The 22,754-nt window shown below is 40.6% G+C and overlaps 1 protein-coding gene across 5 annotated transcripts; it reads left to right on the forward strand.

Annotated features, from left to right (window-relative positions):
* Nucleotides 1-5,615: 5,615 nt before the first annotated feature.
* On the forward strand, nucleotides 5,616-22,263 carry prdm2a (PR domain containing 2, with ZNF domain a). 5 transcript variants are annotated; one of them, XR_010091930.1, is made up of 5 exons: nucleotides 6,003-6,113; nucleotides 7,514-7,576; nucleotides 8,988-13,267; nucleotides 13,352-13,496; nucleotides 20,677-22,263. XR_010091930.1 is itself a non-coding variant. In XM_063464349.1 (4 exons), exon 3 carries the CDS (start codon nucleotides 9,054-9,056, stop codon nucleotides 13,233-13,235), a length of 4,182 nt encoding a protein of 1,393 aa, XP_063320419.1. In that variant the 5' UTR covers nucleotides 5,616-5,686; nucleotides 7,514-7,576; nucleotides 8,988-9,053; the 3' UTR covers nucleotides 13,236-13,267; nucleotides 13,352-13,645. The 5 variants fall into 5 exon arrangements, 4 of the variants coding, with proteins under 4 accessions (XP_063320419.1, XP_063320416.1, XP_063320417.1 ...); XM_063464349.1 differs by lacking the exons at nucleotides 6,003-6,113; nucleotides 20,677-22,263 and adding an exon at nucleotides 5,616-5,686 and having other exon boundaries at nucleotides 13,352-13,645; XM_063464346.1 differs by lacking the exon at nucleotides 20,677-22,263 and having other exon boundaries at nucleotides 13,352-13,645.
* Nucleotides 22,264-22,754: the final 491 nt, after the last annotated feature.

A 22,754-nucleotide genomic window follows, 5' to 3' on the forward strand; every position in this document is an offset into this window, starting at 1 on the left:
CGGTGCTGTTAAGCTGGGGCAAGGCTCCAACAGTAGGCTGTGAGCCGCACAGAGATGCTCTGTCTCTGGCAACCTCTCCTCCGTGTGGTTTTAGGCAGCGGCCCAACACCCACCACCCCAGCCTCTGCCCCAACGGCTACTTCATAACTCTCTTTAGCTCACTCTCTCGCCTCAGACTTCTGGGAACAATGGAGTCTTTTGAGAAGGGCAAATGGAGACCCTATGGGCTGTGGCTGTGAAGCTGCTCTTTTCTTCAGCAAGGGAGACTTCTGTACATCGCTACAGGGTGGAGTCACTTCCTGGGTGGGCCCCTGCCCTGATCATGTGCACTCACACACACACACAGAGAAATAACAGAGATCTAAATCACCAACTTTGTGCCGATGAACACATGTTAGAAGCATTATAACAGTCATCCAGCAGCAGAATGTCTCAGGGAAGGCAGCTGTTAAGATCACCAATCAAAGTGTGTCATTTACAGAGAGAGTCCAATTCAAAGTCATCATGACGCATGGTTGAAGCAGCACACAGGTCTGTGTATCATCTGACTGTTTGTATGGCGTGCAGGCATAAATGTGAGCTTTGTGTTTGTGTGGGCACACTCCGTGCGTCTGGACTGTACAGGTTTCATATATTAACCAAATCCAAGTAATGTGGTCATCAGATTTTAGTCACTACAAAAAGTCCCCCTCCTACTCCGCCTCCCCTTCCTGTACGCGTCTGGGGGGATAACTGAAAATCTGTCTGAGAGGAAGGAGGAAATCATTCGCCTTTAGCGGACAGATGGATACGGTGATATCTTTCGCTTAAACTTAAGACTGTTGGATGTGAGTTTGTTTTTGTGGCAGCCACATCACTCCCGATCACTCACAGCTGACTGTGAGCTGCCTGTTTTTGCGACGTAGTCCACAAAGGAGAAAACTGATTATCTTTATTATTTGTGGGATCATGTTTGGCTCGGTCAGCAAAATGTAATCCTAACAGGACAACTGAAGCACAGATGGTATAACAATAAAAGAATTTCTAAATACAAGCCTGAAAATCAGCACCAGGCTGATTCTGTTAGATTGGCTGTTTACAAGTGAAGCTGCTTACCTTATATGGCCCCAAAAGGTTGATTCTGTTCATCTGGACGTAACGTTTTCAGTGGCAGAAGCATTTCGTCACTCATTGTTCATTCAGTGGGCTGCTTTCAGTTATTGTGCAAATGTGCTGTTTATAAGGTTGGGGGAGCCTGAGTCAGCTGAGACTGAAGAAGTCACTTGGATGAGTGACGAAACGTTTCTCCCACTGAAAACGTTACATCCAGATTCTCAGAATCAACATTTTGGGATTCACTTATCTAAATAGTTAAATAACACAGCACGCCACACAGAAAGACACGGAAAAGGAAGGGAACTAATAAAAGTGTTTAGGTGAAATTAATGAGATTTGGCAGCTCTTTTTTTATATAAAATACTGTTAAAGTATAACAGTTTATTTTAAAAAAAAAAAGATGTCACTATACTGTTTATAATTGCGGGCAGCATGGTGGCTAGCACGCTTGCCTTACAGCAAAAAAGGTCCTGGGTTCAACTCCACCATCTACCTGGGGCCTTTCTGTGAGGAGTTTGCATGTTCTCCCCCTTACTGGGTGGGTTTTCTCCAGGTACTCCAGCTTCCTCCCACAGTCCAAAGACGTGAGTGTGAGCGGTTGTTGTCTCTCTGTATTAGCCTCTCACAGCTGGGATAGTCTCCAGCCCCCTGCTACCCTGAATATGATAAGAGGAAGAAAATAGATGTTTATAATTGGTACTTACATGATACAATCTTGGAGTAAAATGTGTTGTGGCAATGGTGCACAGGTTTCAGTTATCCTTACCTGACCACTAAATTTTTACCAGTAATTAGTTGAACTGGTTGGCTTGTTGCCCTGTGTTAGACTGGTGACCTACCTCTTGCCAAATGTCAGCTGAAACATGAGCGTACTCTCAGATAAGTGCCTGTGCATCTGCAGTGTTCATCTCTTGGAGTTGAATGAATACGATCCTACGGTTCACCAGTGTTCAGGGGTTTGTGATGTCATGAAAAAATGTCAGCCTATAGACCTTTGAGTGGCACAGACAGCTGTGCCCACAAGTGGGGGTGGAAAAGTAAAGAAAGGGTGCTCAAAGTTGAGTGACATGCAGAAACAGTGTGTGTGTGTGTGTGGTGAGATATATTATGGATAATGCAGGAGAAAACTGAATTTGCTTTCACAAAGAGGTGGAGATAGTAGAGCAGGTAGAAGATTGATGATGTGTGTGCCTTTATGAGTTATATATGTGTGTACGGTGTCTATATATACACAGCATGCTCCTTGATGGGGTTTAGTGTGACCTCTGAATGTGTGTTTGTATACAAAAGTAAATCGGGCTGTGATTTTGAAGGGCACATGCTTTATATGGACTTTAGGGGATTATTAGCATGTAAGTGTGATGTGTGCAAGTACAAGATATAATACAGTGGGCTGGAGTTGTATGCACATGTGTGCAGGATCAAGTTTTTATGCTGCACAGTTTGTACTTGTGTGTGACATTTACATATTCTTCACTGAACATCTGGCATGCCACAACACGGAGCAATAAAATTTTTATTTGGTCCGAGTGACGTGACATGTTGTCTGATTACAGGCAAGTCTTTGTCTGGGTGTGTGGCACGCATCTCCTATAAGAGACCCTTTTTTGTTTTTGTACCAGTGTTCTGCTCAGTAATCTGTCTGATACATGAGAATGTTGTAGGACACGTCTTTCTCTTTCCTTCTTTGCCTTGTATGATGGTGAAGGTTTCATTGTGCACAGTGTTATTGGCACAAACTGGCTCCTGCTGCACAGGACACACTTTTCTTTAGTTTACTTTCTTAATCGCTCATCAAAAATATTAGCAAATGTTCAACCTTTTGACATAAAAAAATATTCTATTCTATTTTTTGACCATAAGAACTTAATACTCAACTTAACTTAATTTTCATACTCAACAGAGAATTTACTGACCTGAGTTACCCCGTAGACAGAGGCGTTGTTATTGTGGAAAAAAGCTCACCTTATCAGGATAGAAATGTTTCCTTTTATAATCAGGACCGCACTGTACAACTTTCATACGATTTATAGTACTCAAGCATTCCCAACAGCATAACATAGCCAGTGGATGCCCTAACTTTAGGGTCATTGATTGATTGAAATTATCATCAATATGTCGGAGAAGATCCTGAGAGCGGTATAGTAGTGAGTGTCTGCAAAACTTGTTGGTGCTTCTGTCATTGTTTGAGGCTTAATTTCCGTCAGTGGTGTTGGTGATCTTGTCAAAATTGAAATTATGAACACAGAAAAGTACTGTCAGAGTTTTGATCCACCATGGAATACAATGGCTTCATTTTTTTAGTATGACAATGATTCAAAACACACTACTAATGTAGTAAAAGCCTACCTGATAGAAAAACACACAGTCATGGATTGGTATCACCACACCCCAGACCTAAACATTATTGAAGCAACGTGAGATCATCTTGACAGAGAACAGAACAAAAGACAGTATCAATCTAAAGAAGCCTGGAGAATTATTCATGAAAACTACTTACACAAATTACAAGAAAGCTTGTCTAAGAAAGTTCAGACAGAATAGTTTTTGGTCGTAACAAACACTGACTTTCAACGTTGCTAGAATTATGCAAACTCTGTTTTTGGACAATATATATACTGTATTTCTTTCCATATATGTTTGCATTTTTAATGAACTGCTCCATCTATTTCCCAGTTTTCTTACAAAATATCAAGAAATGAGGGATGGATCAAGACTTTTGCACAGTAAATTTAACAAAGACTAACAGAAAACTGTATTTAACAGTAAAGGAAAAACAAAACATACAAAAGAAAATATTTTTCAATAATTTTAGACTATGATAATAGACTGCCTTACCTTATAGCTCACAAACTAGCTGTTACATTTACTATTGTCACATGAACTCATTTAAGTATCCCTTGTTTTAAATACTGTCTCCAAGTTTAAACCAATGAATAGAGTCATGAAACACGTTTATCTTAAATGTATAAATTACAAAATCACTTCACAATTTAATCCGACTAAATTATTTTTCTTCCCCGATAAAATGTCTGGAGTGGAGAAAGTATAAACTCAGGGATACAAAAGCAACTTTAAAAACACACTTTATCTTTGTGCAAGTCAGCACACAGAAGGGTTTTTTGTATAGTGTCACTGCAAAGATTTTCTATGTGTAAGCTAACATTTTTCCCTGAGTTAATAAAGCGATGATGTGACAGTACAGCTTGATCACTCATTGTGTTCTACATTTTATGTGCTCATTCGCATTTTTATTTGCAAAGCTCCTCTCCACATTTCCAACTGCTTAGCCATGTGTTTGACGTAGCTTCCAGGCACTCAGCACCTGCTTAGACGATGACTTGACAGATGTGTCTGACCAGCAGACTCAATTGGAAACTTCTCATTATAATTCCACAGCTGGAATTGCCATCAGCTGTGAAAGGCATGCTGGAGCTCTGGGTAAGTTTCGCTATGACAAGCTATAAATAAACATCATCATAGTCAACTTGCCATTAAATGAGCTATGTGCCACCTAATGCTGTTTATCCCTAAAGAGCCACTGCATATCAGCTCACCATACCACACTGTACCAACTACTTCACGTTTTCAAAGTTGGAATTTACAAGGGGGAATATAGAGTAGAAATGTATATATAATAGATGAAGCTTTGCTATTTATGATGAAACACCCCTTAGAACATATAAAATTAAAAGAGACATGTCATGCATGTGCCATGAGAGAGTCTGGTGAACTCGTTCAGATGCTTTCAAAAACCTCTACGCTAAAGTGGACATGATGCCAAGTGTCTGTCAATGTAGATGTGAGCTGAATATGAGCCAGTGCCTTGTCTAGTAAGGGAAAACAGAGAAGTGCTCAGTGCACATCGTTAAACTTCAACTTTCCAGCACACTGGGAATTCTGTTTTCTTGACACAACATGACAACTGTAATGAAGGAGACCTGAAAATAATGTACTAATTCAAGTGGAAACATCTATTTAACAGCTAACTATCAATGCAAGTTGTAAATGAACCAAAAAAATATGTGCCTATTTACCTTCCATCCTTAGAAACGTTTTTGTAAACAGTTATATTTATACGTTTATCAATTAAAAACTGAAATTACGCTTCTACTAAACACTGTTAGAACTAGGATGAATTACTCATTCTAAATGTCTAAAAACGCGCTGGTCCTACTGTAAATGATCAAAGTTTCAGAATTACCCGCATGGAAGGTGCACCCAGAGCCCACAGAGTTTATTATATGCCGCCCTCTACAGGTCAAATGAATACACTGCACTGACTGTTTGGTTTTTGTGTTTTTTTAAGAAATTAAAATATCCCCTGTTGTTATCGTTCATTATGAGATTCAGCAAGATTGAAATGGCCATTATCCCCTTTCACTCTAGGGGTCGGATGCCAGCACATTATCCAAAGAGGCTGTTTGGTACCACTGTGTCTTTTTGTAAATATTGCACTCTGATCTGGCCGTAAGAATATAAGAAGGAAACGACAAGCTGGGCGAGTACCAAGCGCTGAGAGAAGAGCACTCGATACAGTGCGCAGGACCCTCAAGCTCCCAGGCCTCCGGTTGAGGACCAGAGGAACCGGGTAATTTTTTAAAGCTAGCAATTACAATAATAAAATAAATTAAAAAATATATCAACAGAGGATTTCTCACACCTCACAACCACAAACATGAAGATGGGACTTTGTGTAATGTGCTTTTGTTTTTAAAGAGTAAAAGTCAGCAGAACTGGAGCTGTATGTCTAACATTATTAAAAAATAAATAAACAAGCTCCACATTAATATTCACATTTAAATCTGAAACGACAGTTTGGCTTTTGCTTTCAAGTTTTTTATGGGCTTTAACAACACTGCTTTTGATTGGACCAATTTTGACATCCATTTTGTCTGACCAATCAGAAAGCCAGAACCTTGTTGGTGCATTAAGGAAGGGGAGAAAATACAACTGTCTACTAGCAGCTCAAGAGGAATATTAGAAGTCCATCTGCGGCGGTTTGTCTGCAAACACGAGTATGTACGCGAAACCTTTACGTGCACTTTCATTTGACTTATTCTTGAAGGTTGTGTCGCGAACTCGACGATAAATTTAGCCAGGGCTTGCGAGCTAGCATTCATGCTAGCAGCATATCGTTAATACTTTAATGGACGATAACAGCTGATTTCTCTCACTTTGCTGACAGCATTGTCACGAGACCTTGGCACTTACAAGTGCATAATTTGCAAGCAACTTTCTTGCATCCTGGGGGTAGTTAAATGTGTGTACTCAAAAAGTGAGTTGACCTTTAAGTGGACGAGCTAGCAGCCTGTGTAGCAAAACAGTAATGTGACGACGTGTTGTGTGACCAGTTAGCAATGGTGCAAGGACGGGGAGCGTCATCAAACCAGGTGAAGCAGATGTGCGCGAACGCACTCCAAAGATATTCCGAATTACAATTATAGTAATATAAAATATTCACAAATGTGTGTTATAATTACATTTTACGTGATATATGTATTAAATAAACGCGTTTCAGCACATTTTTAATGAATATCCTAATTGAATGTTTGGAGACTGCCTCTAATTATTCAGTGCGCAGGCCCTTGAATGGTGCTGGAACAGTTTTTGTTTTGTGAAAACGGCACGATTTTGATATATTTGTGCTACAGAAACGCACCACGGGATTATCTGCAATATAGGAGAAATTGTCTGTGCATTAGTGAGTTTTTGTTTACGTTTCCTCTTCTCGGTGCAAGTGCGCTAGTAAATCAACAGTGATGCTGAATGAATAAAAATACATGTTTTAAACGGGAAAACTGTTTAAATAGACGTAACGCTTGGTTTATGCTAATTTTGATGCTGTTTAGTGCGAGTGCAGTCCTAAGAAGCTACGACAAATCAGGGACACGATGGGCCTGCCATTTTGTTAAACCAACAAGAAGATGAATGTCCAAATGCACCAATTTATTTCTCAAATTAAAGGCAGGAAAAACAAAAGCTGTGCGGCCATCACCAGGTCTATTGAATGTAATAAGTTTAACAGGTAATTTAAGGCACCCAGGTTAAATGAGGTCATCATTGACAAAGATTAGGAGTATTTTTGGACTTGTAATTGAAATTAAACATTTACAGAAAATAACTTTGACATGGCAGCTTTTTTTCCCCTTAAGTGTCTTTTATCTTATGTTGCATTTGATGCTTCATGATCCTTCTCACATCAGCACAGCTTAACAAGACATTGAAAGCATAGTCAGCAGTCAGTAAGCCAGAAAGATAAAAGCATACAGCTCAACTACTCTCATGCCACTTCTGCTTACTTTGATCACTTCTCTCTTCTCACCCATTAGCAGTTTGAGTTTGTCTGTCATCCAGTGTTATGGAACTGGCTTGATAGTTTTTTTTTTTTTCCGTGTGTTTTGTCTTCTTCCATCAGAAAGAAAACTCAGTGCGATCATCTGCTAAGGAAAACATCTGCTCTGTACTAAACGTGAAAATGGTAAGATGCTGCAATTCATTTGGGTTTTATTTTACAAAAATTGTGCCCTTGAACGCACTCTTTTAATTTTAATCCAGAGATGCTGCAATATTAGAGCGTGAACCTCAACAGTCAGACCACCCCTGATGTGCAAGCAGGTGGTGACATTTGAGAGGATATTCTAGTGATGACTGATCTAGATATTATTTTAATTATATGTTGTCTGTCTGTTTTGTCTTTAAATACTTTTGAATCCACGAGGGATTTCCATGGTTGGAGTTATGTACGGTCCCATACAATTACAGTATAATTAATCTGAATACCCTGATTGCTAGTAATAATGCTTCTCTTGAGGTAAATCAGGTGTTGGCAATTTGATGTGTGTTTATTAATAAATAAAAAAAAAAACAACAATTTGTCTTCAACAGCTTTACATCTTTAAAATTGAAATGACAGATATGTCAAGTAGAAGTTAAAGGGATCTGCTATGCTATCTTAATTTTTGTTCAATGTATACTGTGTCTAAGGTCCATGTTCATATTAAATATGGCCAAAGTTTCAAATAACAAGAGCCAAAACCTCATAGTTCAGACTAGGGCTGTTCGATATAACGATATATATCGGATGACGATATAAAAACGTCTATCGTTTCATTTTACGCTATCGTTTGTTTTGTGGTGTCGCAAAATAAACTGTTTACGGCAATATTTTTTCATCATTTTGATGGTCACTGTAGTGGCTATATTAATTTCTTAAAGTTCTCTCTTTCTCTTATATTTAATATAACCACACTACAGACAGACAAGTGCTTGTTTTTATGCGTTGTCGTTAGCAACAACGACGGTAAAACCACGGTGTGTCCGCTTGTTCCACATAAACCTTTCACAATAAAGCTCAAGATCCTGTTGAGACTTTTCAAAATAAACTGAATCACGTGAAAGATGCAGAGTGTTTACGGATGAGAAGCAAAACAGAGCCGTCAGGTGCTAAAAAATAAACCTTAGACTCAAACGTTAGAACAGGCTTTTCCCCGCAGCACGCTGTGTAATAAATACTCACAAAGAAAACGCGGCCGTTACAACCTATGTCTAAAAATGTGTAGTTTCATGCATCAGTTAAAACACTGGACTCCAGGTACGCGACGCCCAGCTGGAAACGCATCACGCAAGTTGAGTTGCCCGAGATTCACAGAATTTACAGAAAATGTTACATTTTACATTTGTTATCGGACGATAGATGTCTTAATATCGGGATATGAGATTTTGGTCATATCGCACAGCCCTAGTTCAGACCACATTAAACACTCGGCTTCCAACTGCTTTTATCTATTCTTGGGTGTGTTTGGTGTCAAAGAAAAGGAATGTCCCTCATATGGTTTTCTGAGGCATATTTACTGTCAATATTTCTTTCTTTTTTTTCTTCTTTTCAATAGGTGTGACAACTGCCGAAGTTTTGTCACAGAAATACTTAAGAGAATTGGATCAAGACATCACAGAAGATGGAGCACTCTCCTCATGTGTACATACCAGAATTTGGAGGCAGTGAGGAGATAGGGGAGGAGGAAGAAGAGGAGATCTACCAAGTCAACTCCAACATGGAACCTGACATGATGAGGTCTCATTATCAGGTTGAGAAAGATGGGAGCTCATTCCCCTGTCAGCACTGTGAAGGACAGTTTGCCAGCAAGCAAGCCTTGGAAAAACACATGGAGGTCCATGCTTTGGCTAATGATGAGGCACATTTATACAAAAACAATACAAACAAAATGTCTTTTCCGTCAAATTTAAGTCAGCTGCAGCATGAAAAGTCAAATGCTCTGGATTCAGAAGATTCAGTCACGCAGCTTCATACGTCATCCACGACTAGCTCTAATACTTCTCTTTTGTCAGCTGGAGATCTCGCTGATCAGCCACACACATCAGAAGTATCAGAGGGGCATCATGCGTGCAAGTACTGTGAAAAAATATTCACAACCCACACCAACAAGAGACGCCATGAGCGTAGAGTTCATGAGAACCAGCTGCAGTTCACACATGTGGAAAAAGCTCAGCTGCCTCAAGAGGAAAACCTTCACAGAACAGTCAGTGAATCATCTCAGCAGCAAACACGGCTTGGTGACAATACACCGCCTGCAGCTGTTGTGGAGAATGAAGGGGAACATGAAGAACATTATATGTTAGATGTCTCTAGCAATATTTCAGAGAATCTGAGTTTTTACATTGATGGAAAGATAGTGTCAACAAGTACAGTCAGTAAATGTGAAGCAGCTGAGGTCCATTCTGGGTCTTCGACTTTAGTTGGACTGGATGCCCTGATTCTGGACCCCTCTCATATCAGCCAGGTATTAAATGCAGATTCAGTTATAAGCAGTGAAATACCTGGTCAACCACTTGCCAAGAGGAGAACTGCAACACCACCTCTCTTACCACAAATTAAAACTGAATTGGAGTCTGAGGTAGTTGTGTCTTCATCTTCATCATCACTTGTATCTTCGTTAATAGAGAATTTACTTCCTCAGAATACAGAGTCTACAGTTGTGCAGAAAGAAAGAACAGTGTTTCTGTCGCCAAAGCTAAAACAGCTCCTGGAAAAGCAGGATGGCCTTAAACCGACACTTGCACTCATTACAGATGGCCAGAAGCCATGCTCACCTGTCTCTATCTCTGTCCTACCTTCTGGAACAGGAAAGTTTAAGAGAAGAACTGGCTCTCCAACAGGCTCTCCACAACAGACTCCAACATCTAATGAAGAGTCATCATTGTCAGATCCGGGAGATTTTGATATTGTAAGTACAGGGCAGGTAGAAAACCAGCATAGTTCACCTGTGAACCAAACAGTTAGTGACAATGATGACGTTACTGCATCCGTAACGGAGACAGCAGTGAAACCTGTTTTGCCAGACAACTGGCCCCCTGTGACAGGCGGTAATTCCTGTAACCAACAACCTCTGGATCTTTCTAATACAGTCAAAAGACAAGAAGATGTAGCTTTAGCTAATGCTGTGCTTGATTTGAGTTTGCAAAAAAAGAGCCTTTATGAATCTGAAACTATGTCAAATTCAGGTTCACAGGCTTTTTCCAATGAAGCAGAACAAAAAGCAGCGATGGAAAAATCCTTGATAAAAATCGGAAACCAAAACCTAAGTCTTGCAAATTCTGAGGCTCCTTTAGTCACAGACTTCACCATAGTAACGGGTTCAAACATTGTTACCCCAGTGGAGCCTGTTGCAGATGGACTTGTCTATGGACTTACCCTACCCCACAGTTCTCTCACTCCATCATCTGCCTCCTTGACTCCTGTCACCTTGCAACCAGCTTCACCATGCACTATAGCATTTGCTTCCCCAGCTGCACACACCATGCTCCCTACTGCTCCTTCATTAATCACAGTTTTGGCACCACCGCCACCTATCTCCACCGCTTCGAGCCAACCAATCCAGGTATTGGGCCCAAATATAACTACTGAACCCTTGGTAATCTGCACAGAAAATGCATTAAATTCTTCTGAGAGTGATTTAACGCCTACATTTGCCACTACAAACTCTGCAAATCTCGTCACACTTTCCCAACCACTTGACCCAACACTAAATTTACCTGGCCATGTGTTTCTTACTGATCAAATAGCTCTCAACCCACCAATAGTTGATTCAGCACCTGTCACAGAAGTGCCGTTCACACCCACTGTAACTTTAAGTGATTCCCTACTCAATTCTTACAACATTGCCAGTAACACTGTGTTAATAGAGTGTACAATAGCTCTTGAAGCCCCAGGGAATGTAGTTCCTGCTGCAATTACCTTACAAGAAAATACAGCTGAGCCTCCAGCACCTACACAGATGGTTGTTAATCACATAGAACAGCAACAGCTTGTATCTGTTCCCAGTGCTCAAACTGTGGAACCCACTATTCTTGTGTCCTCCATCGCAGAATCGGTAACTCTGTCCACTTCCACCTCAGTGGTATCAGATTGTCCTCCTCTGGGTGAGTCAAACTCTGACCCAGAGCCTTCAGTTGGGACAGGGCCACCACCCACAAAACCTGAGGAAGCCACTGACAGTTCTGCTTCCGCACCTGAAATCTCATCTGAACCCGCTCCCTCTCCTGAGAAAGTTAATGAAGATGAATCCTCAAATGATCCAGAAAATGATGTCCAGGAGCAGACATTCACCAAGAATTTCATCTGCAATGTGTGTGATAAGCTTTTCCATTCAATGAAGGAACTTAGTCATCATGTGGCTGACCACGCTGATGACTGGCCCTACAAATGTGAGTTCTGTGTGCTGCTCTTTGGCAAACCCTCTGCTTTACTTGACCATCGATCAAGCCTCCACGGTGTTGGGAAGACTTACGTTTGCAGTGCTTGTACAAAAGAATTTGTCTATCTTTGCAATCTGAAGCAGCATCAGGAAGAATTGCATCCAGGCCAGCAGTGTACTCATACAGAAGAAGAAAAAGGCAAACTAAGACCTCAGAACTACAACAATTCAGCTAAAGTCAACACAGATGCTTCAGGACCTGAAGCTCAAGAGGAACTCAAGAAATTGGTGAAAAAGGAAGAGGGTGAAGTAGACGTGGGTGCTGAAGAACTGTTTACAACAATTAAAGTCATGGCTTCAGATGGAGGCAAAATCAAAGGGCCTGATGTTCGTCTTGGCATTAACCAGCACTATCCCAGCTTCAAGCCCCCTCCATTTCCTTACCACAACAGATCACCTGCTGGTTCGTTGGCTTCAGCCACAAACTTCACTACACACAACATCCCACAGACCTTCAGTACAGCCATTCGGTGCACCAAATGTGGGAAAAGCTTTGATAACATGCCAGAGCTCCACAAGCACATCTTGGCTTGTGCCAATGCCAGTGATAAAAGGCGATACACACCCAGAAAGAATCCCATACCTCTACGTCACTTTGCAAAATCTCAAAATGGAGTGCTGTCTACTACCAATTCTACAAATGGATTAAATGCTTCAAACAGAGTCAGTCAGTCAAACAGGTCCAAACCTAGCCAGGAACCACCTGTAAAGTTCAAAGTACTTAACAAAAGGAAGAAAAGGTTTGCCCAAAGGGTCATGCCGCAGAGGAACAAGTCCGTGCATTCATCAAATAAAATGTCACCTGTACAGGTGGGTGAGCAGCAGGAATTATTTGTGTGTCCACACTGCAGCAGGGAATTCACAATGCGTCGCAGCAGAACCAAACACATGGCTGTTTGCCCCAAGAAACCTAAAGAGGTAAAGAAAAGGAAAGAATGTGGGATCTCTGTGACGAAGGAAAACGATGGACACTTGCATAGAGGGGTTCCTCATGGTGAAGAGCAACAACAAGGCTCACCTCCACATAAAACGAGACTCCAGACGTCCGCCTCTGCAAAGAGGCCTGCCATCCTACCAGTGCAAACTGTCTTTTCAAGCAAAAGAAGTAAAATCATTATAAAAGAGAGCACGCAGCCAAAACAAGAGACGCCCACCTTGAATGAGCTTCCCATTGTTCGCACTTTTAACCCCTCCATGCGGCAGTATAGCAGAGTGCAGCACACCGTCAAAGGAGTTCCCATTAAAATAACTATTGTGAAACCTCGGCAGACAGCACCACAGAAGGATGAATTGCCTCCCACCCAGAGGAGAGAAGAAGCAACCGGATCCGTTACCAGCAGTGCTAAGCAGAGTGCTTCAGCCTGATGACTACACAGCAGGCGATCGGGGATCAGCAGGTAGCAAACATAGTAGCACATGTAGCTTGTGTGTAAGTTCTCGGCACGGCTGTGTTAAGAAATCTGTTTTATTTTTATTCTCAGGACTCTGCTGTATGGATCTCCTTCAGTGACTTTAAAGGGAGAAAACTGGTAACGACACTGTAAACCCAGCAGACTTGTAGGCTGCAGAATACTGTATAATAAACTGGATTCAGGACACTTACAACAGACCATGAAGGATTCTGCAGTGAGTAGGTTTGTGTATAACCAAGTCTTTGAATGCTTTTGTAGTATTTTTGGAGTTTTGTAGAGTTATCCTTCATTGCAGAAACTTTCTGTCAACGGCTTGGATTTGCACTTGAAGTTAATCTGACTGCTACATGTCACAAACTGAAGAGGAAGTGGGGGGGGGGGGGGGGGGGGGGGGGAACTGAGCTGGAAGGGCTGCTCTGCTCATTAGGTTAGACGATGGCAGGTGGCAATCATTTCCCGCATGCATTTGCACTTTTTCTTAACTGTTGTCTGTGGCCTTTTGGTTTAAACTCTTAATGCATGCTGTCTGTGAGCTTGTGATTTAAGTTGCATTCATTTAGGATGGATTTTTTTTTTGTTGTTGTTGTTGGAGATGCAGTTAGGCCTTAAACACTGCCTCTGATCATTTGTTGGCCTGTTAGGAAGTAACCAGCGTAAGTACCCAGAAGACATGCCAGAGATAAGAAAATGTAAATGTGTATGATTGTTTCTGAACTTCAGCCTACAGAATCATACAAAACCATAGTGTAATGTAACACTGGTGACAAGCATCATGATAAATTGCAACTATGGATTTGAGCAGCATCACTTAATACTTGGGAAAGTCCATTTTTCATCATGAGAATGTAAGATTAAGTTGATTTAATGCTACAGCCTTCTCAGTACAAAACCGTATTTTGTCATTGGCCCAGCTGCTACTGTATATACATGTATGGGAGTTCTCTTAATAATGCTCTATGTGCCATCTAATGTATATAATATGACTAAATGTGTCATAAAAGTTGTGAAAACAAGTATTCTGTGTTTCCCAAGTAAAGAATTTACTTAGGTGGTTCACCCAAATACAGTCACCATCACTTACTGTAGCTCAATTTGCATATTCAGGCCTTGCAGAAGTTGCTTTGAAATATTGCATTGATGTGACATTTCTTGTCATAAAAACAAGATAAAAAACGTACCTGGAAAGCTTTTGCTTGAGAACGCAGCGCTGCCTTTGCAGCCGTTTTGAATGTGTGACACCACAGATAAATTCTTAATGTCTGGGGAAGCTCTGCAGTTTGGTGAATTTACAGTGCACTCCCAAACAGAAATACTGTGCTAATATTCTGATGCACCACTGCTGGCTTTACATTTAAGTTCATGTCTAAAGAACACTGACAGAGCCAATCTTTGTTTTGGCTTCGCTGTCTTAATTTGCTCACCTGATTTTGCACTTATTCTACAAATGCTTGCTTTTTTGTGCTTTTGTTCTTTTCTTTTTTTTTGTAGTGTTGGCCCCACTGAATGTGCAGTCAGTTAAGATATTTCCATCTGTAACATACAAGCATTACATCATTGCTTATAATCTGTGCAGCAGTTGTCAATGTGTGAAGTGCGTAAAATGAAGTCCAACATGTATCAATCACAGTATGGGAATATGATCATTTTTTGGTTGGTTTTTGTTTTGTTTGTTTTTTGTGCAGCAAACCTCTAGTGGCATATAAAAATGTTTGTGGCATCATGTCAGTAAAGTATCTGTTTATTTAAAAATTTCTAAGCTACTAGTTTGCTCCAGCGCTATACAGGGTAGTAATTGTGTTATGACTGAACTGAGGGTTATTAATTTGCTCAAACTAAAACTTGACAATGGCCTGTATCTGAGGGACAGTAATGGTACTTATACATTTTTGACTTTCAAACTCATTATTGATAATATTGCTTTCGTTCAGAAAGTCTTCAACATCTTGGATGTACAGAACGGTTTGGGAGACTGTTATTTTACTGTGAAAAGTGCTTGTAGCATTTCGTAGTGTAAATTGAGTCATGTATATTTATTAATAATTTAAAAATCATGTTATCAGTCTTTGAACAATTTCTCTGTATGATTTGCACTAAAGTTTTGTTTTGTTTTTCGAGCAAGTGTTCAGAATAAATTGAGAATGTTAAAGCTTTTTGTGGAGTCTATATGAAACTTTATCTAATGGATCAAGTTGAGTTTAAAGAATCCCAGTAAAGACCTGCAGCCTTTAGATTGTGTTCTGAAAGTGTTCAACAATGGCCAGCTGGTGGCACACTTTCCTTACTTTAACTTCAGGAATGGCAAATAACTGAGGAGAACGGTAGATAATAATGTAATACCACTGCATCTCTACCACACTACCACATTCTGTTTGAAAAATCCATTCATGTTTTTCTGCACTCTAAAAGAGAGGGGGGGGGCACTATTCGTCTCTGGTGCATGGAAGAATATCCACAGTTCCCATCCTAGGACCCAATTCTTGAAAAAACAGTTATGTAGTATAGCATTTTTAATTTTACAAGATATATAATCAACAGGAGCAACACTTTTGCAACTCACTACCAGCTTCTATCATTTATTCACATGCACATTCTTCATGCTGTTTTACTTTACTGTGAAGAAGTGTTGAGAAACCTCTCAATTCTTTATATTTTGCTTCCAAAGAATCTGACTTTCTTCTATTCTTGTGGTCTTGAGCAAGAATTCTCCAAGCTCTCTGAAGGTCTTTCAAAGTTTTTCTCTGGACATTGGTTTTCCACTAACTTTCAGTTTAGTCCTTGTATCTGACCATTTTCAGAGAAGTGTTTTTTGTTTTTTAAGCTCCTTAGCACTGACCTATGAATCACCCAAGCATAAATAAGGCATCTAACTCAAGGGATGAATCAGTTATTGTGTCTTCACATAACAGACAACAAAGAGCATATTTTAAATTGTATTTTTAGGTACTTTTGCTACTAGTACACATCTTGACAAAAATTTCCAAAGATAAAGTTTGACAGGCTTAAAAAAATATCTTTAAACCAATAAGATGATTCCCAAACACTTAATTGCTAAAAACCTGGGAAATATCTGCATAATGCACACTGTCCTTACAACAACTGAGGAAACTGGACAAGTGGAGGATAAAAGAAAATGTGGCAAGCCTATAAAACATCTTGGTGTTAGCAGTGTCTGCTACTAATTACTTACTATATATATAGCTTTTTCATGCTCTATTTGTATGCTTCCACATGCTTCAATCTTGAAAGTGGAGAGTATTTGTATGATATTTAAAAATGTTGAGAGGCCATTTGATTAACTGGTCATTTTCCACATTTCCACATTCTTTTGGCTTGTACAGAAAATTTTCCATTAGCATCAAGGTGGCTCAGTACATTCTTCCTGCAGACCGATGATAGAAGTAATCTGATGACACAAACAAAATTGAGTCTTGACAGATTCCAACAAACTCCTCCTTGTTCTTCTATACTAAAGGCTACTCAGTATGTGCCACTCTTTGCACCACTGTTAGTCTTTCAGCTTCACCTACAGCTAAAATTGCTAATTAGACTTTTCCCATCAAAAGCTGAGATTGTGCAGATTAACACTTGAGAGACATGCTGGGCTGCTGGTTAATATGTACCTTTTGGTTGAGCCTTTCTAGGGCATTACACAGCTCAGTCCTTCTGTGTCTGTGTCAGTTAGATGAATAGACCTGAGCTGGCCTGAGTGTATTAAAGATATTTCTTTCAGTTAAGGCCAGAGCAAACATTATCTGAAGAGAGTAATGGCATTTCTGTCACTTTTAACTTATCACTTCATTCTAAATGTGTTTTTATGTGAATTCACAAATACTGGTTAATGTTGCATGAGAGCCACAAACTGATTCTTGGTGTATTGTAGCTGAATTACAGCTGACATTTCAAGCTGCAAATGTCTACCAATTTCATCGAAAGGATTTCAAAGTTGGAAATGCTCCCATTAGGATTTTTGAAAGGCTGTAAAATATCACATTTAAACATGCTCGACGACTGCAGAATTTGTAGTGAGAGTAAACAATAATTATTTAAGTTTCTATTAAAAAGGAAAAGGAAAGATTGAGTGCTCATGTTGTTTAACTCATGTTCAAGAAATCAGTTTAAGATGATTTAACTTTGGTGAGATGGTGCATTTTTCTGCTGGAAGAAGCCATCAGAAGATGGGTACGCTGTGATCCTAAAGGGATGGACATAACTCCAACAATACTCAGGCAGGCTGTGGAGTTTAAAGTTTGATCATTCTCCAATGACTTCTCTGTAAACCCTATAGATGATTGTCAGAGACTCTAAGAAGATCAGCAGTTTCTGAAATAGTCAGATCAGCCTGCCTAGCACCAACAACCGTACCGCCAGCTGCTTTAAGCTATCCTTTACCTGTATGTAACCACACAAGTAATTTCCATCGACCAATTGGTCTTCGGGTCATATGCAGTACAGTTAACGAGCATTCAGGCAATGCTCGGTGGAATCCTACTTTGTTGTTGCACATTATCAGCTACTAGTTTCTCCTCCTTCAATGCGTTGTTGTCCTAAACAGTGTGTTTTTGCCTCAAGTAGTGAAACTAATTTGTCATTTCCACCTTTAGCGAGAACCGTTTTCTTGCATATTATGAGAAGCATTGTGGTGGAAGTTGTTTAACTAGCTCCCTTTTTATTAAATCTTCATGGAAAGCCACACAGAGCTCTCACTGTCAGATGTGAGTCGGCTTGTCTCACCAATTTGTGTGCTAGGAACTGGAATCGGATGGTGTTACTATATCATGATATGAGCTTTATATCATGTAAAAATTTATACCAGTAATATTACGAAGAAAAATTGGGCCAGGAATTTTTTTTATTGTTGTTCATTTAAAAAAAAAGAAAGAAGACAAAATATAAAAATACTGCTAATTTTAGCATTGATCCAATACCAAATAAACACAGGGGCGATACTGATACGATTAACCTATTAGTACAGCTTATGTAGGGGAGAGCAGTGTGTAATGATTAATGAGATGAATCATCATCAGTTTGCAAGTCATGGACACATTTTAATCGTGATTAATTATTTTTACATTCCAATACATATACAAATACAAATATAGAAGGAAGACACAAAGTGGTCCTATATACATAAGCAACTGAAATTTGTATGTACAGATAAAAATGTACAGAGATATGTACACAAGTGTGTGTGTGTGTGTGTGTGTGTGTGTGTGTGTGTGTGTGTGTGTGTGTGTGTGTGTGTGTGTGTGTGTGTGCAACCATGTTAAACTCTGGCTGTAAAAGTCTACAACTGAACGAGCTGCTCAGTGCTCGTACAGTCTCATGCAGGGGTGGGAAGTGTTGTCCATGATGGATGTTAGCTCAGACAACATCCTCTCCTCCCCAATCTGCTCAATGGACTTCAGCAGACAGTCCAGGACAGAGCTGGCCCTCTTGACCAGTTTGTTAAGTTTCCCCCTGTCCCTCTCTGCCGTTCCACCACTCCAGCAGACCACAGCATAAAAGATAGCAGACACCACCACAGTGTCAAAAAACATCCTTAGAAGAGTCCTGTTCACCTTAAAGGATCTCAGCTGCCGTAGAAGGTCTAACAACCTGCATAACAGACTATATCAACTTCTACGTGGATAACACTGTACCGACCAGGAAATATCCAAATTTATGATATCGGTATCGGACATAAAAACGTGGTATTTTGCCATCTCTAGTATTTATTCTTTCACTGAGCATATACCTGCATCACGAGTGTCAATGATGACGTCTGTAGGCTCAAAAGTCCTGGCCTTGCTCAGCCCCGGTCCACTCACACGCACATGGCTTGCATCACCAATCTCTGACTGCTTAATCATAACAGCAATTGGGCTGCTGGGAATATGACGACCGTTCTTCTTGATCTTAACAAGGTACTTGCTAATCTCCTTGGGAACAAACGAGATTCCTAAGACAGACAGACAAAACAGATGAGGGTTAACAACACTTATTCTTGTGTGTGCATGCAGCCCGTTTCAGTTGCTCCTGCTTCTTTCTCCATGCTTTAACTTTTATTACTTTTCCCCCTCTGCCTTTTACTTAGGGATTAATAAAGTATTTGGATTCTGCTGAGTCTCATTGTTTAGCACACTTCTCACTTATCAGGCGGACACTCACCAACGTGAGCGTTACATAGCATCTTCAGCAGGCAGGGCCCCTCTGGCCCTGATGGTGTTGTAAGAGAGGCTGTTCCCTGGCTGAGGTCAAGCTCTCCTATGTCCAGTGGAATATCTGCAGCTAAACCCACCTTCAGACGGTACGTCCTCATGGTATCGTCACTTAGAGAAGAAAATGAATTACTTTACTGTAGCGTTTGGGCTGCCATCTTAGAGGCTGCATGGATGGTCTACACTTATGTAGAAAGACAGTTACCAGTAATCCTAGCAGAAAAGGGGCTGCCTGGGATGTGCTTGTCATTGTATTTAACAAGGATGCTGTAGTCTCGTGGCAGCACTGGCAGGTAAGACACCGTGCAGGTTCTGTCCTGGTTGTGCACACAGCCCCTCAATGGCCAGAGACAAACCACCTACAAAGATGTGATATGAACAGACAGTGTCCCGTGTGTTTAAAATCAGAGGGAGCAGGTAAGTCATAGCGAATATAATTGCATTCCGCATGTGACTGTTACCTACCTTCTCCAGCATCTTTGGTTTTAACAGTAAAGACAGCTGGCTTGTTGACAGGCACTGTTCATGTAATCCATGTAGAAGTGTAGAACTTTGCCTGATGCCATTCGGACCTCACCTAAAGCAGAGGACAAAAAACAATGACACTCACACATCACTATGATCAAACTATCTGTTTATAAAGAAGACTTGTTACCTGTGATCTCTCCTTTCTGGATGGTGAATGGTATCACCAGGTCAAACGGTCTCAGACTTGCCACATCCAGCCCGTTCATTCCTATTGGTCGGTCTGTTGCCTGAGAGATAAGTGCACACGTCAGATCACAGGTTGTTAAATGTTTGTGGCAACAGTTGTGGTTACAGTGACAACATATCACAGACTAAACTAACGCAGTGTGGGATAGAAGAGGAAAACACCAACAATGAACAGAGGATGAGACGCTAAGATGGAATGACAATAGTGATCATGGTCAGGATGATGGTACTGACAAGCTACAAGAGCAGGATGGGGACAAACGTGGAGCAGCTGGGACGGCCAAATTTATGATTTTCAAAATGGCCTTTTTTCCCTCTAAGGCCAGGTCGACACAGACCACTGTCCAGAAGAGTTACATAATGGTTCATAAAATATATAATTTGGTTCCAAACCTCAACTACAGTAGGCTTTGGACCTGTAACATCAGAAGATTGTGGCTTTTTAACATTATGCAGCTCTGATGAACTGTCCATGTGTTTCAGGCATCCCGTTTTTGACATGGAGAGAGAGAAGTGAGAGAAAGCACCATCTCAGCACTGCCACAGGACCCCCGCGCACCTCGACCTCCATCTCCAGCTTGGCAGGTCCCGCTGGCGCGCCAGCCTCCGGCTCACCTCGAGCCACGCGCTGTCCACCCTTACAATAATCACACTGTTGCTGTAACAGTATATTCAACACATCACCACCAAAAAACAACAACAGCAAAAGCAGAGCACAGGTTTTAAGCCAGCGAGGCATGATTTTAGATGCCGGTGAGTCCATCTCACCTGCAGCGCCATCGCAGACCACACCCCGCCACAATAATAAAGTATTTTTTAGTTTAATTATAAACTTTGTCCTAATTATGTCCTGGGTTTTAACTATTTAATAATAAAAAAGGAAACATCACAAAAAAACACTTAAGGTCATGAAAATTAATTGAGATTTAGCAATTCAATATGGCATCCACCTTATTTATTAAAAAGTATCGGTATTGGTATCAGCGATACTAGCCCGTATTTACTTGGTATCGGATCGATACCAAAATATGTAGTATTTCACACCACTACCTCGTGCCCAGCTAATAAGAAAAGCAGACATGGGTGCGCAACTGTGCACGGTGTGTAGTTTAAATATAGCAATATTGGCCCATGGGAAGCGACAAGGCCTGTAAGCAGAGTTTGAACTAGAGCGGCGATGGTTCGAGTCCCATCTGCATCCGCTCTGTACTGCCCTCAGTACACTTCAGCCAGCAGAGTCTGTAGAGCTCCAGACTCACTCTGTCTTTTACGTTTTCTTCAAATCCCTTGTTAACTTTTGGGTGGAAAGGTGTTCAAGGTACCACAAAGCCGACTGGGTCATGCTCCTCACACTTTTTACGTAGCCCGACTGATACAGTTTATCTGCTGATGGCGACTGACTCGGTCAAGGTAAATACAACCACGTCATTATTATGAAAAAGACACACAGCTTATCATCTTATAATTCTGAAATACCTAAAATCACTTGTTATGATCCAATGTTGTCAGTGTTTGTTTTATGTGTGATTCCTCCCACCAGAGGATGGCTGTGGGTTTTTTCCCCTTTTCTTTCTTAGGGGGTGGACACCTGGGCGTGCCTGCTGAGTAGTTGGGTGGAGTCTCTTCCTGTCCTCGGATTGGATAACTGGTTGATCACCTCCAGTATTTAACCACCAGATGACAACCACTTGGCCTCTCCTAGCCTCCACCATCCAACAAAGAGCATGTGTTTTTGATTAGTTGTTTTGTAGAGTGTCTTTGCCCATTGATTTGCAAGTATAACCAAGTACAACCTTTTGTGTGTTTGTGTGTGTGTGTGTGTCTGGCATTAGAACCTTAATCTTGTAAATAGCTGTAAATGAATTTGTAAAGTAGCAATTGTGTATTTTTTTTCACCTTGTACATATTGTTCACTGCAGCAGCCTAGTAGGCGTGAGAAGCCATTTTTGTTCAAGTTTTCTCCTGTTTTTTGTTAGAAAGTTAGATAAGTGAATTGTCTTTTGGTTGGTTTTCATTTGTGTAGGAAAGCATAGGGACCATTAGGGAGTTTTGTTTGTTATTTTTGGCATTGCTCACTGCTGAAGCAAATAAATGGCTACTTAGCACTTTAAAAGATACTACTGTTTGTGTTCTTTCTTGGGTGGTGCGTGAGTGGGGCCAATTTCTTGTTGTGTTCAATGCACGGCTAGACTAAGAACGTAACACACTTTGTTAATTCGTTTGCTAGATTAGCGGCTAGCATACGCACTGTATTAGAGGCTTGTTGCTAGCTGGTTAGCATGCTACACACCTGTTACTCTAATAGTCTGTATTTTTGAATGATTCAGCACGCCTTAGGTTTTGTTATCCATTTTTAGACAGTAATGAGATCAGCTGCACACTCCACAGAGGCCCGGAGTTACTGTTAATATCAAAACTATAATGCTGTCCTTTGAGATTTTAATATAAGACTGAGAGTGTAATGGATTTAAAACGGTTTAAATCTTCAGAGCCCTCTACATCCTGGTATCAAGGAAACTTTAAAAACAGCAGCAGAAGGTTTCAGTAGTGTAGTATAATTT

Source organism: Pelmatolapia mariae, linkage group LG20 (assembly GCF_036321145.2).
Source record: "Pelmatolapia mariae isolate MD_Pm_ZW linkage group LG20, Pm_UMD_F_2, whole genome shotgun sequence".
Classification (NCBI taxonomy): domain Eukaryota; kingdom Metazoa; phylum Chordata; class Actinopteri; order Cichliformes; family Cichlidae; genus Pelmatolapia; species Pelmatolapia mariae.

Bases quoted from the DNA above. Each gene is read 5' to 3' on its own strand.
- prdm2a (XM_063464349.1), top strand. From the start codon at position 9,054: ATGGAGCACTCTCCTCATGTGTACATACCAGAATTTGGAGGCAGTGAG.